This window comes from Antechinus flavipes, chromosome 4, assembly GCF_016432865.1.
Source record: "Antechinus flavipes isolate AdamAnt ecotype Samford, QLD, Australia chromosome 4, AdamAnt_v2, whole genome shotgun sequence".
In the NCBI taxonomy this organism is placed as follows: domain Eukaryota; kingdom Metazoa; phylum Chordata; class Mammalia; order Dasyuromorphia; family Dasyuridae; genus Antechinus; species Antechinus flavipes.
The window spans coordinates 310,791,171-310,808,681 of NC_067401.1; the positions used below are offsets into that span (position 1 = coordinate 310,791,171).

The following is a 17,511-nucleotide window of genomic DNA, read 5'->3' on the forward strand; positions in this document are numbered from 1 at the left end:
GTATAAAATCTGAAAATTATTGAAAGAGGAAAAAGCATCAGAAGCTATTAAAATAGTATAAAATCAACACACTTCATATAAGCTTCCAAAATAAAAATTAGAAAAAAATAAATTTTTAGACTTTTCCATTTATTTTAAAAGAACCAATACATACAATTTAGTCAACTAACACACACATTATATATATATATATATATACACATACACATACATGCATTTGAGTCTGTATAAATACACATTATGTTCCCCCAACAAAAAATCTTTGAAGCTTATGAAAGGAGATCTTTTACTGATAATAAAAATTATTAATAACAATAACAATAATAACTAGCATTTGCATTATATCTACTCTATATCAGACTGTGCTAAGCACCTTACCAATTTGACTCACACAAATGAACATAGATCACACATCTAGTAATTATCTGAGATCAGATCTGATCAGATCTTCCTAACTTCAGACCCAGAACTCTAACCACTATGCTTCTAATGGAAGGCATGCATGTGAGCTTTAATAAATGTTGCCATAATCAAGTATCTTGGAATTAAAATGTTTTTGGATTAATTTATTCACTATGTGTAGTTAATTTAAAATGTGTATAAGATTTCTACTTGCACAAAAAGCTTAGCTTCACTTAACATGTCAAATGGGTTCTTTGAGGTCTGGTATTCATTCATATAAAATGAGAAATGTTTCTGGAGAGACAGTTTACTTTTACACAGTTAGTTGGTTACCATAACTTATTTCTGAAAGGAAGGTTTTTCTCAAGCTCACTATATGGAGACTACTTGACTCTATCATTGAAATTTTCCTTAAGCATATAAAGTTCTAATATTTTACCTAAGAAAGGAAGATTCTTATATGGAACAGAAGAATAAGAATCTCTCACAGCTCATTCTTGCAAAAAGCCCAAAAAACCCAAAAACATAGATCTCCTCCCCTTCAAAAAAACCCTCAAGGAAAAAAAAAAGTACACATGCCACATAGATTAGTTTTTTAAAAAAAGCAAATAATACATAATAAAAAATGTTTTAAAATATGTTTATAAATTATGCTCTTTATTTAAATAATGGCAATAACAATAAATAATGATCCGATTATGGGAAACACAGTAGCAATTGCAAATATTTTACTTGACATTTCCTGTTGCATAGAAAAATGAGCAGAGGCCCTGGGGTCAGTAGAGACTTGATCTTGAATTTCAAGCTCTAACATATGCTATCTATAGCACTGAATAAGTCACTTAATTCCTCTGGATCTCAGTATCCTCTTTTCTAAAAGGGGATAATCTTGTTTTATATTACTTATTTCACATGGATATTGCAAAGAAAATGTTTTAAAATGCTAAGAAAGTGACAAATATGAGCTTATTCTGAAAAGTAAACCTATTTATAAATTATTAAGTATGAAAGCACTTATTCGGTCCCTACTATATACCAGGCACTGGAGATTAAAAAAAGAAAAGATTGGTTCTGCACTCAAGGAATTTACATTTCAATGGGATCAGACAGTATGCAAACAATTCTGTACCTCAAAGATATATATGAGATAAATTGGAGGTAATTTCAGAGGAAGATACCAGTATTAAAGAGAACTGAGAAAAAAAGGCTTCTTGTAGAAGCCTTGAGACTTAATGCTCTATCATCAAGAGAGCTCATCAACAAAGAATGTTGTAGTAAGGGATTCTTGTTCACATGAGCTAGATTAGAAAGTTCTTGATATTATCTTTCAATTCTAAGCTTCTGTATTCAAAGATATTAGTTACTTTTCCAGATGAGAATTTTGAAACTATAGTGACAATAGGACCCAAAGACCCAAATTAAGATACAAGTTACTCAAGTAATTTTAGTATTAAAAAAAAAAAATCACTAAATATTTCAGATATCCATGTTGCTTTATACTCATGAGCAATTTCTGTTTCAGTTTTTAGTGCTATTTCAGCACTATTTTTTTAGGGGGGGAGGGAGAGAAGGATGAGAGAAGAGAGTAGGGAATTGGGGAATATGTCTATTTTTGCAATCCTCACAGTTGGAATAGTAACCTGGCACATAGTGGTAGGTTCTTGATAAAACATTTGTTGACTTGATATACTATTGATATTACTATTTTAATTTTCCCTGTGGTATATGGCATGTCTCTATTCTTGGCCTTTTTTGCCATATTCTCCATACCTAACTCTGCAGCCTATATATACACTAATAAGAATAATTTTAAAATTTACTCTTAGGTTTTCACCTCATATTCCTCTTTGAATCCATAGCTGTCCGATGTCTTCATGAGATTAATATGCTGTAATAAATCTGCCACCCTGATGGCCGGGTGCAACTGTCCCGTCTGATATGGAGACTCGGTCCCCTCACAAAGGTAGCGAGGTACATCAAGGAGACGACTAGATTCTGCTGGAGCACTGTGGTTCTCATCTAGCATTTTCACAAAGTAGAGAATTTTAAAAAAGAAAACATCATTTAGCAAATATTAAAAAGAGTGAATTCTGGACCGTTCAGATCCCATAAGGAAATAACTATCTCATAACAGAGGAATGGGGTATCAACTTCACAAAGACAAAACTCTAAGCTTTTGTTTTAGCTGCAAGTGTGAAGCAAATTCTAAAGAATAATATTAGATCTATGTAAAATTTATTAAAATTAGATTTGTACCAGTTCTTACTCATTCTTTTTACTCATTTTTTTCCCTTCTTCTCTAAAGTCATGCAAATGCTGATCATGATTAACCTCAGCCTTTTTTTTTCCCCCGAGCTAAGTTAGTTTCTATTTAATGTCTTCACTCCTACTCTTCAAGCTCACACCATGCAACTTGAAAGTTACATGTTTCATCATACACATCATGTCCCAAGACTGGAGCTAAGTTACCATAATATTAACTTATGCTAATGAAGGGAAAAAAATAGAAGAGCCATTCCTATATAATATGCACATTTTAACTGGTCTTTTGGAGATAAGACTTCTGTCTTATCTAGAAATAAGCTTTTCATGAAAGTTTTCTTTGCTATTTTGCTAGTGTGCACATAAATATAATTCAGTTGTGTCAAAATATACTAATTAATCCAAATAGTTTAAAAGAATAAATACCAGGGTACTTCACGTTCAAAACACTAAATGTAAAAAGTCACTTGATAGCACACAATCCCTTAACATATAGTTTAGGTCAAAAGGGGAAAAAGGAACAACTTCACAGTTCACATAATTTCAAAAGAGGAAAATGGAAAAAAAAAAAGTTGTAATGGAATCAGAGAACTATTGGCTGGCCATAGGCATATATCAACATTGTATCTATTGCTGTTGAACATCTAAATATTTCTAATTTTATATAATCCCATAAGTAACCTAGAATGTACAATTCATATACCCATATCACTAATCTTACCCATGGCTATATCCAACAGGAAATAGACCAGGCTGTTTCTTTTGTACTAATCTTATATAGTGCAATATAACAAGCTGTACCAAAATTCCCTAAAACTGTCAACATGAATTCTTAATTTCAATATATTTACATTTCAATTAACCATGCAATACTATAATTGATGTGTACCAACCATTTTTTTGTTACCCATGTTTAAGAATACACATTTTAAACATTCTTATGTTTTATATAGTCTTTCTGCAGTGCTTTGTAATACACTTACCAGTAATAGGGACTTTAACCCAATGAGGCAGTAAAACACACAAAAATATAAATATTAAAATTCCCATATTGAATCATTAAATAATTGTCATTCTTAAGAAATATTTAAAATATTCCTAAAATTTTGAAATACAAAATTAAGCATAATGCAACCCTCTTCCAATGAAAATCACATACATATACACACTTCAGTAATGAAAATGAAATAAGGTCTGACTGAATATCTATCAAAACAAATTAGTTTTTTAAAAAACACTATTTAAAAAAGCATTTTCAAATAGTATTTCTTTTTAAAATAAATGAAAATACAGGCATATAAATTACTAATACTTGCAGTCCTAGTTAGTATCAACTCTTTAGTTTTGCTTTAGTCTATTCTTTAGGTAGCAATTTGATATACAGAATATTACTCTTATAATATTGACAAATCAGGTAACTAAGGTTTTTGAAAGATGTTTACTCAGATATTTTTATTTTCTGATTTCTGACAACTATGGAATTTTTTATGTAAGTGCCTTACTTTTTGCAATTACAGATCTGTTACTTGGGTAATAGGGAGAAACAGGACATGTCCTGATGATACATGATTAAGTACCCAGATTCCTTAATATTGCTCCTCTTGCCTCCTCAGCTAATAATGTCACCCTCACTTCTTTTTTCATTGTGATAAATCATCATCACAGGAGTCAAAGAGCAAAAAGGGTCAAGGTATGCAAATTTCTGCTTATCAATCATTTGGTTAGAAGATATCCACTCTTATATAGAAGAATAACTATATAAGAATTTCTATGTTAGAGTATGGAAAGAAACTTTTTGTATAACCAAATTAAAGTTCAACTGAAATAAATCATGCTTTAGATATGACACAAAGCTAGTCAAAGAATTTCACATCTTGACTGACTTGACCTGGATTAATTCTAGAGGTCTGGTGATCTAAATGTAACATGTATCAAGAGCAGTTCATGGCTTAGCTTTAGTTAAGTTAAAATTCAGAATTAAAGAACGGACTGTTCTAATCATGGCACTTACTCTAATTTTATTGCCATCTGAGTTCATAAACTAAGCAGTGAGTTGACTCTCATTCCACTGTCTGATAAGAATATAGCTATCTATCATCAGAAACAAGTTGCTCTAGGCACTACACTCAATTAATATGTGGACAGACTGCACAACCATGCAAAGAAGTACAATCCATGCAGGGGTGGGTAGTAAGGGACTAGGTCCTCACCTAACACAGCAGTTGGCACAAGTGGATCATTGGGCACTGCAGGAAAACAAAGCTCATGAAAAAAATACATTATCCTCAATTTGTTTTTTGTCCCTTGTCCCTTCCTTTCCCCCCTCCACTCTGCCCCCCCCCGCTTCCCCCTTCCTTTTCTCTTTCTTTTTTAAAAGGGATTATAGTCAGAAGAAAAGATAGCTCAATTAAATCTATCTTAATTAACAAGGGCTGCAAATTTAAAATTCAAATTTTCAGCTTGGGCATTTTCTAGTAAAAGGAAAGGGGTATCAGTTATTACCATGCATTATACTAGTCACTTAGGGGGAAAAAAACCAAAAACAAAATATGACTGATAATTAAAGGCCGAAAAGCTACAAATTACCATCATAAGGATGCTTATATTTGCTAAAGAAGCTGGAGACTGAACATATACAATTCACAATATAACTCTCCTTCTGATTGGGAATTAACAAGTTATGGAGGAAAGAATTCTAAATTAGGAATCAGATCAACTGGGTTCGAATCTAGCTCTGTAAATTAGCTGATGTGACTTTGGAGAAGTATAAATTGCTTGGCCCTTAATTTCTTCATTTGTATAATGGGAGAGGGGATTGGAGCAGATGACCATTAAGGTACCATTAAGGTAGTTGTAAATTTCTGATTCTATGATGAAAGAAAAACATGGTTTAAACTGTTATAAAATGGTATTTAACCTCTTCGTCAAGCTTATAATTGGTGATCTTTTTTCTACTGCTATTGACCTCTCAAGCTGGCACAAGTCATGGGTATTCACATTAGACAATTGTTAAATGTTAGTAATGTGCCACTTCCAATCTTTTATTAAGTTTCAAAGAGTTAGGGGGGAGGAGAAAAAGGCTTAAATCGATCAAATTAATAGTTATGATCTGCATATCATTTCAACAAAGCAAATTTTCAACAATAACAGCATTTTATTTTTCCTTTATTCTTACAATATAATGAAGAACTAAAGTGAAATGGATCAAAGTGAAATTCTTAAATTTAACATTAAGTTCTGAAATGAATCATGTAATACTTCTAAGAAATAATTTCAGAGTAGACGAACATAAGAGAATATAGCAGGGTTCAGAAAGATAAAGTCAGAACTGAAAAAAAAATCTGCAAACTAAACATTTCAGAAGTAATCTTCTTTCCTCTGAAAGATGCAAAGATAAACCTTACAAACGCTTTATGCTTACAATGCTACTCCTATATCAAAAGTGGATAAGAGAATTTTACAGTTTCTTTTCTCATAAAGGCTGCAATTTCATAAGGAGAGTGAAGGACAAGAGTTTAAGGACAAGACCTAAATGGCCATGCCTTTGGGCTCTGTGGCACATATTAAAGACAAAATATCTATACTAATATTGCAACTTAATTTTCTATTTTTGTGACTTTTTTCATAGATCTTTGGTAGGAAGGCATAAAGAAGAATTTACAGGAATGGTGTTTCCTACATTGACTCATAAATTTCCCCTTCAATATATGAAGGGAAGCAAGTCTGTAAAGAGAGGTGCAAATGGTAAATGTGACAACTGTGTTTTGTTATTAAAAAAAAAAAATCCTCAGTATGACTACATAATTAAAACTATCCTTCACAAGTTGGTGATTTGACCTGAAAAGATACAGTAAAACTTGAAACTAAATCTTTCATTTTCAGCAAGACCCTAATCTTGAGACTATGAGACATGAGAAATATTTTAAAATATCTTAGTCTGTTCTGATAAGAACTACTCTTAACATAAATATTAGCACTCAGTGAGGTCAAAAATAATTTTTAACAATTCAGTAAAGTTCTTAACCAGGTACTTACATCTTGGGCTAAAGTTATGAGAATCCATGAATGTAATGGACAGTGGGTCCTCTGCGTGAAGAGTGCTCTGATCAGCATAGCTCCTATCCATTGCATTTACCATATGGGTCATCTCCTGGCGGGTGTTCCCCATGGCATCCTTGCGTTTTTTAGCAAGCTTGCTGCCAAATCAACATATTAAAAGGAACAAGTTAGTATACTATTTGAAAGGGAAACTGGCAATATATAACTCAGGACAGCCTGGGAATAAAGAAACTTGTAGGATATAAGCACTAGTGGCAGTGGAAATCCCCAAAAAAGTGAGGCTGAGATAATACACATTAATACTTCTTAGATGTCGGGAAAATATTCTATTTATTTTGTACTGAAATCTCAACATTCATGTCCTCAATGCCTTTAGTCTGTCACATTATTTTCCCTACTCACCCCATTTATGTAATTATGGTGCTAAAAGGATATAACTATATTTTACTAAAAATAAGCATAGAAGCTCATGGGACTCCTCAAATTAAATTTAAATTTCACTGTTTTCCTGCTGTGTAGTTTATTTCTTTGATCTACTCAAAGTTTTTACTATAGAAGAACTTAATGATTGCTTCTTCAAAATTGTTTACTAAGAACTCAAAAATATTCATGGAATCACATTTTGACTTTTCATATCATGTACTTCTATTTTCAATTAATAAATGCTTTACAAAACTGAACAATTAAATGCTTACCAACAATTACTTTATTTAATAAATGGTTAAAAATTATTCAGGACTAGCAACTACTCAATGTAGCTTAAATGAGCATCAATCCTTAGATTCAAAGACAATGTATGCAAAAGTGCCTTCAAAAAGCCTAGGAAAATTCTATACATGTATGCCAAATTCAAAATTATCTACTATAATCCAAATCCCATAAATATTAAATAACATGCTCAAGGTTATATAGGTTGTAAGTGAATTCAAATTAGGTACTATGACTCTCCAAACAGTGAACACCCACACTCCACCATTGCATGATTAAAATTTCCTTTTCAAAAACTATTGGTTGAAATACTGGGATGTACTTCAATAGATTTAGAACTAGCAGCATTAAAATTTTTAGTATTTGGAAAGTGATGTTTTTATTCTATGTAGGAAGCAAAACAACATAGCTAGCCACCTTTGAGCATAAGACAAAAATATAAAATGGCAGGGTAGCCCTCCCCATCCTAATGATATGATATACTTAAAAAGGAGAGGAATATTTTATATATTTTCTGAATTATTCAGTTTGTACTTGAGGCAAGTTCTTCAATGGGCAAGCCCATTTTACTATTCTGGAAGTAAGGATAAGAAATACTAGTTCTTTATAAAAGTTCTATGCAAACCATGTTCTAAGATATATTAAAAGGAGATAAAAAATATTTTAAAACCACAGATAATTCAAATGTGATGGCAAAGGTAATCAAGGAGCCCACTGCTAGGGAGCACCAGACAGCAAAAAATTTTCTACTTCCTTTCTAAAACCAAGTATTTGCAAACTGTAAGAACTTGATATTTGATATTGGTATTTGTTGAATGAATGCTAAATATCTAAAGATCATTACTGATATCCAGGATTGTGAGGACCTCTATCATTACATGATCCAAAGAGCACTGTATCCTCTCAAAGTTATAACACCAAATCCCAGAATTGTATCCTAGAGTGGCCACTACCAGAGCCCATGACTTTCACTGGTTATTCTGGAGTTGTTAGCTGCCTAACCTGCTTGTGATAGAGAATACCAAAAAAAGTTTCTTAATAAGATTATATTACAGCAACTTAGATATGGCTCTTGTGTGACAGAATAATTGAAGTTGGGTAAATTATGATTTAACACAGTATAATTGCCTACTTTCTGTTTCAGATATAAATATTATTTGTATGATGAAAATACTTTTTCTATTGTTATATCATATAATATATCATGGTAGAAAATTATTGCTTTTCACTAAATTTCATTGGCTGTAAATTAAAAAAGAAGCAGAGATACAATAGCAGATTAAAGATAAATCATCAATGGAAGAGATGGATTATATATGTAAAGTTAAGTCAAAATTAAAAAAAAAAACACCTCAGTAATAATTTGAAACACCTCACACGTGTAATTCAATTCTCATGTGCCCATTTTTTTGTTTGAAAACTGGCATGTCATCAAATTTCCAAATTTGTAATTTCAGAAAAAAATAAACCTACTGATAAATGATTACATAAAATAGTCCATGGTGAATAATAACATAGGCCAATAAATTTTACAGAACATTAATTATGTCCTCTGAGACATTTATTAATCATGTGTAGCAGAATGGGTTGGCCAAAAATCTATATGGGCTTGAAATCTGGGGTACTTATTTTCAAGAAAGCAATAAAGGACATGGCCAGTACTGGATAAATTGAGGGCGTGACATTAAAGGATGAAACTTTGTTTGGATACATGAATAATTTATTTGCATTTCTTTATTGATGGATGATAATAATAAATGATTGGGTCAGTGGGTGACAGTTGAAAAATTTTTATGGCACAGATCAACACTGATACTTTAGATTCACAAATGTGGATTAACAAGCTACATGTGTTCCCATAATTTTGTTCTTACACCTTGTTCCTCACAACAACCCTGTGAGGTAGGTTTTTATTTACCTTATCTTACAATTGGGAGTGGGGGGAAATGGCAGCAAGTTTTAAGTATTCTGCTCTAGAAACCAATTCCCCAAGGAATCTTTGACAACAGCTTGCTATTACATCATACTCCAATTTTCTCTCATTGCCTTTTCTAATTCAATATCAGAATTTTCAAAATACCCTGTCTGATTCATATTTGATTTGCAAGTTTTGTTGCTTTCTTCTGTATATTTTCCACAGAGTTTAGCTTCTACTATGTCATCCTTTGGCTAAATTGATGAGGTTGGGAGAAGAAGGATGCCTGCATCTGAGTCTTGGTCACTCACACTCTGTAAACACTCTCCACTGATGATGATCAGCAACTCATGTATAACTTCTAACAGTAGAAAATTCCCTAAGTCACTGAAGTTAATTGACTGGCTCATGGTCACATATTAAACTCAGGTGTCCCTGACTCTAAAGCTACTCCTCTGATTTAATATAATTTGATAATGATAAAAAAGAATTTAAAACTCAATTACATTAAGCAACATTTTGTAGCAGAGTTCTATGGGAAAGCCATCTAGTTATGATAAGTATCAAGACTTTTAAAGCCTATAAGCATATTACCATAATTATGAATAGTCAATTATATTATAGTATCAACTATATTCTAAATGTATTTAAAATCTATAATTGGTTAATGTTAAGCATATTGATATTCTTATATCTATATACTCATTAATTCCTTACATGTTCAATACTTTCTTGTTCTTAGAGGAATCTATTTAATTTGAATTTCTAGATAGTTAAGCAATTCATTAGGCAACTATATAAGACCAACTTAAGTGCAAATGATTTTTACCTAGCTCCAAAAGCATAAATCTATGCAGGTGGGCATATTAGTGGGAAAATGCCCTAAAGAGGGATTAAAAGGTCAGCTTCATGCATCATTCTTTAAGAAAAGAAATATCATTCATCATGATAAATTAGAAGCTATTTCAATTTACAAAAGATTGCTTTAATTCTTTTCAACGAAGTCAAATTGTTAGTCTTCTAACTTTTGGATATACTGCTATTTAAGCTGGCCTATGCAATGCAATAATTGTATTAATAGTAGCAGTCCCAGAGAATGGACAAGAGATTATGATTGTTCTTCCAGAAGACATGGTAAAGAAAATACCTCATAAAATTTTTCCACAATTGTTCATCTTGGAAAGTGAGTTTGGTAGAGACCAAACCTGCTTTGAAGCAATCAAAGCCCACTTAACTTCCCTTAAACTTTCAGAAGACCCTTCCATCTAAAGATGACTCAGGAAGGCCTGTGAATCTTTTATAGTTTAAAATCCCATACCTAGAGCTAGAAAAACATAGCTAGCTTTAGAAGACATTTGAGTATAGTGTTCCAAACCTTTGTTAAAAGCATTTATATGAAGGCGTTTGGTTCTTAGTTAAATACTGCTCCAACCTCAGATTCACTTTAACTTATTATGAATTAGTTCACCCTACCCCAAACAACTCATATATTTTGCTGGTTTTTACAATATTATAATTCTGTGTATTTTTACATATACTTCCTGACCCATTCTGGGCTTAGACAAAATGATTACATTAATTACACACTTTCACCTCCCTAAATTGCAAAAAATCAGTTTAAATATTCTTACAGACTAGACTTAATTAATAGCATGTAGATATCCTGAAGAATCAGGCATGACGACTTCATTTTTTAACCTGAAAGTATTAGACAAAAATAGGAATTAATGTCCCACATCCATGTTCTCCATTTAATCTGGTGAGTTGTGCTATGATATTCTGAGGCTAAAGTATAAGTCTGGTATAGTGGATTGTCTAAAGCTACTCATGAAAAATTGTAAATAAAAATTCAAAGAAGCTCAACATACGGTAATACAATATCCCTTTAAAAAAAATACTAACAAAGTCCAGAAATTCAAAGGAAGGAAAAGATAAACTTTCTGATTTTAGAGTCCAAGAAAAAAAAAATCACTGTTTGAAACTTTACCAGAATTATAAAGCCCTTTCTTCATTTTTTTGAAAAGGGATACTGCATCTTACACACATGTAAAGAAGAACGTCACCCATTTTCTACTTACAGGTAGTAGGAGTAAGAATAGTAGCTCCTCCTGGCAAGCAAATCACAGACAGTGGAAAAAGAGAAGCAATGGTGAATGAAAAGCGTGACTCTGTCACATTCAATAAAGCAGAAAAATGTGCGTTAAAAAAATAAAATAAAACCAAACTCATGTTTCTTCAGTTAGCAGTTCCGCTTGCTCCATGCATTGATTAGATTTCCTCTGCCATGCAATTAAACACATACAAGCAATACAAAAATGAGTTCTGAAAAGAGATCACTTGAGAAAATAACATGCTGATATTTTATTTATTGCCCCCCCATGGAAGAATTAAATGAATTGTGTCTTCTCAACATGCAGTTAAGCATAATATGATCCATTACCATTTAGATGTTATGACAAATGGAACAGCTGTGTATAGAACTTGTGCACTATGGAAGTTTTTTTTACTTTTTAACTATAAAACCTAAACATCTAAAAATTTGTATTTTGTACACAGAATGAGACCTACGTTTATGGAAATAGCTGCTGTTTATTTTTTTTTAATTCCCAAAGGTACACGGGTATGTACATATGTTATATGAACATACATATGCACACATAAGTGTACATATAAACCATACACTATATATACACACACACACATCCACAAACATTTTTAGAGTAGATGCATGTGAACACATTCACACACACAAATGTTTACTGTATTGAAACATAATTTTAACATTTTGGTGTTTGGAAATGTTAATGTATTCATGCTGAGCATTTTAAAATATCATATATAGAGAGATATATGAACCAATGAAGAAATGGCATAAGTCTGGAAATATTTCAATGGCGATTAAATTAAAAAAATGACACTGCTTTTTGAAAGATGCAATATCCCTTTCCTTAGCCTAACTACTTACTTTATATAACTCCAATTGTACTTTTATTCAACTGAATCTCAATCCATTCTTTACCAAAACAACCAGAAAAGCACAACCCCCACCCCTTTCAATATGTGAAGTAAATAAGAGAGAGAGCTGCTTACCCACTCATATTTTTCCCAGCAAGGGACAAAGTCATATTTGAGAAAAATTGAGGATTCCAATAACATTTCATATGTTAGGAAACTAAATAGATCCATTCTTTCATCATTTTCTTTGGAATGATTTTTACGGTAAAAGGGATACTACAATATGAATTTACTGGCAACATATGCTGAAAATGATCAGAATTTTTTTAAACATTCAATTTCCTTAAAAAAAAAATGTATGATTCCATGTGTGTATGTATACATGTATGGAAGTCATGTTTAGAGCTGTTTTTAAATTGCCCAAAACAAATTAGCTAACCTTGGCATATACCACTCTATTTTCTGAAGTTTTAATATAATCATCATGAATGTACCTAAAAGACCCCTTAAAAAAATGCAACTAAATTATCTGGGCGAAGGGAAAAGAAAAGTAAGCCCTATCTACCATTCTGCTGAGTAGAAAAACAAATAAATTATAATTATGAAAAATGATCAAGCATTAGAGATTCATTAAATATGCCAACTTTTCTAACCTATTTTAAATATGGACTAGAAAAAAGTTCATCTGTGGTCTGTGTCACTGAGTAACTGACAAAATATTATGCCTGACATATCATTGCCTTGAAAGATTAGAGATTTGCCACAAAGAAAAAATGTTGTTATTGAAAGTATGTGTAGTGACAGCATTACCTTACTGTTCTAAGAAATTTTTATTTCAAATAAATTTTTTCTTAAGGAGGGCCCAGGATAAGGAAGGCTGTCAATCTAAAATGTAAAGGAATATTAAGTGTTTTCAAATTCCACAAAATAGCTTAGTTTAGTTAAATCTATCCTAGGAGAAAATGACTAATGATATGTAATTGGAAGCCACTCCAATATGCTCCTTTATCAGACATAAGGTGAGTACATGGAGCTTAATGATGAAGCAAGGTTGTAATTAGCTGATGAGCTAGCAATGGTTAGCCCAAACTAGAAACAGCATGATTAGTACAAGAGCATAGGTGAAAATCTTATTGGCCTTCATTTCCAAATTTGTGTCACTAAGAGACTAGCCAATTTTGTTTCTTGTTTCATGTAGAATGTAATTCTCATATACAAAGGTAGACAACAGAGAAAAGGGAGAGCATTATTGGAGAAAGCACATATGTAGCTAACTAACACAAAACACTATAAGCATACCTAATGTTTCTAATGCAGACGCTTCTTCTCCAAGTTATATATCTCCAGGGTGTCATTGTAAAGAGGCAATAAATTAAAAAAACTAATGGAACCATCAAAAACATGTAGCATGACTCTTAGCTACAACTTCAATGTTTTATTTCACTTATTTAATAATAAAAATACACTATTTTTCAAGTGAACATATGCAACATTTACAACTAGTAGATTTTTCCACTAAGAAATTCATAAATCAGAAAACAATGCTGCACAGAAACACTTTTAAGACAGACAGCTGTGCCTTTTGAAAGACAAACTGGTTGATGCAGCATATCCCAAATATACAGACTTGGAGACATAGTGGCAGAGAGTAACAGAATACATCAGCTCTATTAATTAGAGGATAGTATTGCTTTCAGGTACTGGTAAAATGATTATGGAATTTGACAAGCGATTAACAATTTTCAACCATGGAAAAGTGTGCATCTTGATATAGATATTTAAAAAAGCAGCATTTTTTCAAATTAATTTCCTAATTGTTTAATTTTAACAATATCTTTTTAAAACTCCAGAAGATGGCGATATTGGTTGATGTCTTACAAAGAATCTTGAATGCTGAGAAAAATAGTAATCAAAAAAAGTCCCTGAGTTTCATTTTTTTAAATAATGCAGTTTATACACAGTGAAGATATAATACAGAATTTGACTACATAATAACCAAATTTTCTCTAATCTAGATTTTTAGTCAAAGTGAACATATAAAATGCAGTTGGTAAAAACATATCATGATATAGCAGAAAGCATCAAGAGCTTTAAACCAGCACATTAGAAGGTAAATTAAATAAATTTTTAAAAAATGGATAACATATTTAATGATATCCTAAGCATTCTTGTATTTCAATAACTTGAAAATTTTATTTAATTTGGAAATTTCAAAATATAGTAGAGAACATATACATCCAACAATGAATTGCAAAGAATTAGTTACTTTAAAATATGAGAAATAAACTGAAGAGCTCAATATATTTTGAAAAACTAAGTTATTCTTGATGATGGCCTACACTGAAACATCCTGTAAGGAAAAAATTGTGGAAATTATTGGCATATATAGTAAGATAGTGGGACAAGACACCATTAAAAGGTCTTACCTTTTTTTGACAATTAATATGACAACTAGGAGAAGTAGGATGAATACCAAAATCCCAGCACTGATTCCTGCTATTTTCACTACTCGATCTGTTTGCTTGGCTGGATCTGGAATCACCTCTGGTTCTTCTGTTGCTGCTGCTAAAGATTTTTTTTTTTTAAATAAAGAAGTTATTGAAAGCACATTATTATTATTACAGAAATGAAAATCTTCAGAAACAATTCACTCTCCCCAAAGCAAATCTATTTTGTTTACATAAAAATAGAGAAATATAAACATGAATGAGCTTAGAAAGTTGGAAAACTGACAATTCAGGTTACATATAAGGCCAATTTTTCAACAAGAATGATGCTAAACATCAGAAAGGCTATCCAGATAAAGTGAGAGAATTTGCTTCTTGAAATATCCTTTTTTTTTTTTTCTTTTTTGTATCTGAAGCTGTTCTGGGTTGTCCTGCTTGATCATAAAAGGGAAAGATAAAATTTTTGTTTGACAATTTAATGACTTTAAGAAACATGGTAAATAATTTGTTGGCCAGAAGGGACAACAACAAAAATAAGAACATTAAATATTATCTCAATTTTTAATTAAAAACTAATAGAACTTGAAGAAAGCAGAAGATTTAAATATATTATATGGTCTTTCTACTTTATGAAATAAAATAAAATGATTGGTTGTGATAAGCTGTCAAGATGCAATGTGTCTTGTGCTGGAAAGACAGAAAGGCAAAACAGAATGGGCAAAACAAAAGGTGTGTTCAAATTTAACTAAAACCTACTATAATCATAATTACCTAATGTAAACCAGCACTAAACTCCAATAGTTACTGCAAACAAATCCTGATTTTAGTTTAAATGGGAACAAGCTCAAATGATATGTGTGTTTGTGTGTATGTGTGTTATTTAAATATATATAATATATATATGTATATATGTATATATATATATATGTGTGTGTGTGTGTGTGTGTGTGTGTGTGTGCGCATTTTATATAAAATGTTATTTAGATTAGATTTTTAAAAAAGAGAAGGAGGAATGAAGCATACTGAATCCTAGCTTTGGCTATTTCAGTTTGAAAGCAGGAGGATCTACATACAGTAATGACTGTGTGTAGATGTGATTTGAAAGTACCAATGAAAAACCAACCATTCTTCTCATTCCACAAAGTATGAATTGGCTTCATTTTTTGTGGCGTCAGCCACTTGACCTCAAGCATTTCCTTATGATGAAATATGGATCATGTTTACTTCAGTGAAATCTCCAGCTTGTCATGGTAGTGCAAAGGAAAGACTACTGGTATGGGAAGCAACCTCAGGCTGAGGTTCATTTTTCTACTATCAACTTGAATGACCTTAGACATGTCATATTTCCTTTCTGGGTCACAATTTCTTCACCTGTAAAAAATTCTTTAAGTCTAATAGTCTATGACTGTAAGTAGAATTTCTGAGTGTCGAGTCTAGGTCTTACACATCTTGAAGTCCCTCTCAAAAATATGCTCAGTGTCTTGTTTAATGCAATTGCTCAGTAAATACTGGTTGAATGAATTTGTTGAGTTTTGCCAGCACTTCATACTTCTACACACAGAAGATACAAAAACCCACATGTATACATAATATATGTGTATGTATGTATATATACAGACATATGTATATAGACATATATGTACAGACATTCATACACGCACACACACACATATATATTACTTAAAAGTAATCCATCTAAAAAAGTTAAGGTAGCTTATGAAAATATAAAATTAAATAATAAAACAAATTAATATTTAAAAAAATTAAGTACAGAAAACTCAGATGAATTTTTTTGTAGTTAAATCTAAATTTAAGCCCTTTTAGATTATGTTAACTGCCTAAAAACCATTACAAAAGTGGAAAACTCGTCTCAGAATAACCTAAAATTTGAACATTTTGTCTTATTTAATTAATGAAATATTAATTAAATTCAATGAATTAAAAACTTTTTTTTCTTTTAAACTTTCCTATCAATTACTTTTTCCTCTCCTCTACAATCTTGGAAATTAGGTCTGGTCTCCTAAGTCTCTGACTTTCTTCTTGACAAAAATTGTCATCATTTTACTCCTATGTAAGGCATTTCCTTTACTTATTAACACATCAGTTTACATAAGTCTCAGAAAGAGATATAACTCTTAGCACATCACAAATCAATGCATATATTATAATTCAATTAAAGATGAAATTGAGTAATTGGAATCATAGTATGTCACAGTTGGAAGAGATCTGAGAGATCATATCTAGTTCAATTCTCTCGTTAATATATGAATTAATATTTCTAAAACATCCCTAGCAAGTAATTGACCAATGTGTTTGAAAACCTACAGTATTTGGTAACATATTCTTCAGTAGCCCATATAATTCCTTTTTGGACAGTCTTGCTTAAGAAGTTTTTCTGTATTTCATGCCAAACTTTTTAACTTTCACTCAACGTTTCTAGTTCTTTCCTCTTCAGAAGAGTGTAGCATAGGGTCAACAATACTGAATGTAAAGTCAAGAGATCTGAATTTGAGTCTTAGTTCACTGTTGTTGTTGTTGTTGTTGTTATAAAGCTGTTTCAATTATATCCAACTCTCTGAGACCCAATCTGGGGTTTTCTTGGAAAAGATACTGGATGCCATTTCCTTCTCCAGCTCATTTTACAGATGAGAAAACTGAGGGAAACAGAATAAAGTCACTTGCCCAAGGTCATACAGCTAGTAAATCTCTAAGTCTGAATTTGAACTAAGGTCTTCCTAATTTGTTTCAGCACTCTATGCTGCT

At 31.6% G+C, this 17,511-nt stretch overlaps 1 protein-coding gene across 1 annotated transcript in view; it reads right to left on the bottom strand.

Moving 5' to 3' along the window:
• The window catches only part of PTPRK (protein tyrosine phosphatase receptor type K), a 539,585-nt gene that overhangs the window by 44,849 nt on the left and 477,225 nt on the right, over window positions 1–17,511 (bottom strand). The window contains exons 13-16 of the mRNA XM_051997718.1: window positions 14,728–14,866; window positions 11,425–11,454; window positions 6,700–6,860; window positions 2,237–2,421 (exon numbers count right to left, since the gene is read on the bottom strand). Coding sequence (XP_051853678.1) covers window positions 2,237–2,421; window positions 6,700–6,860; window positions 11,425–11,454; window positions 14,728–14,866 — 515 coding nt within the window. The remainder of the gene's footprint in view (window positions 1–2,236; window positions 2,422–6,699; window positions 6,861–11,424; window positions 11,455–14,727; window positions 14,867–17,511) is intronic.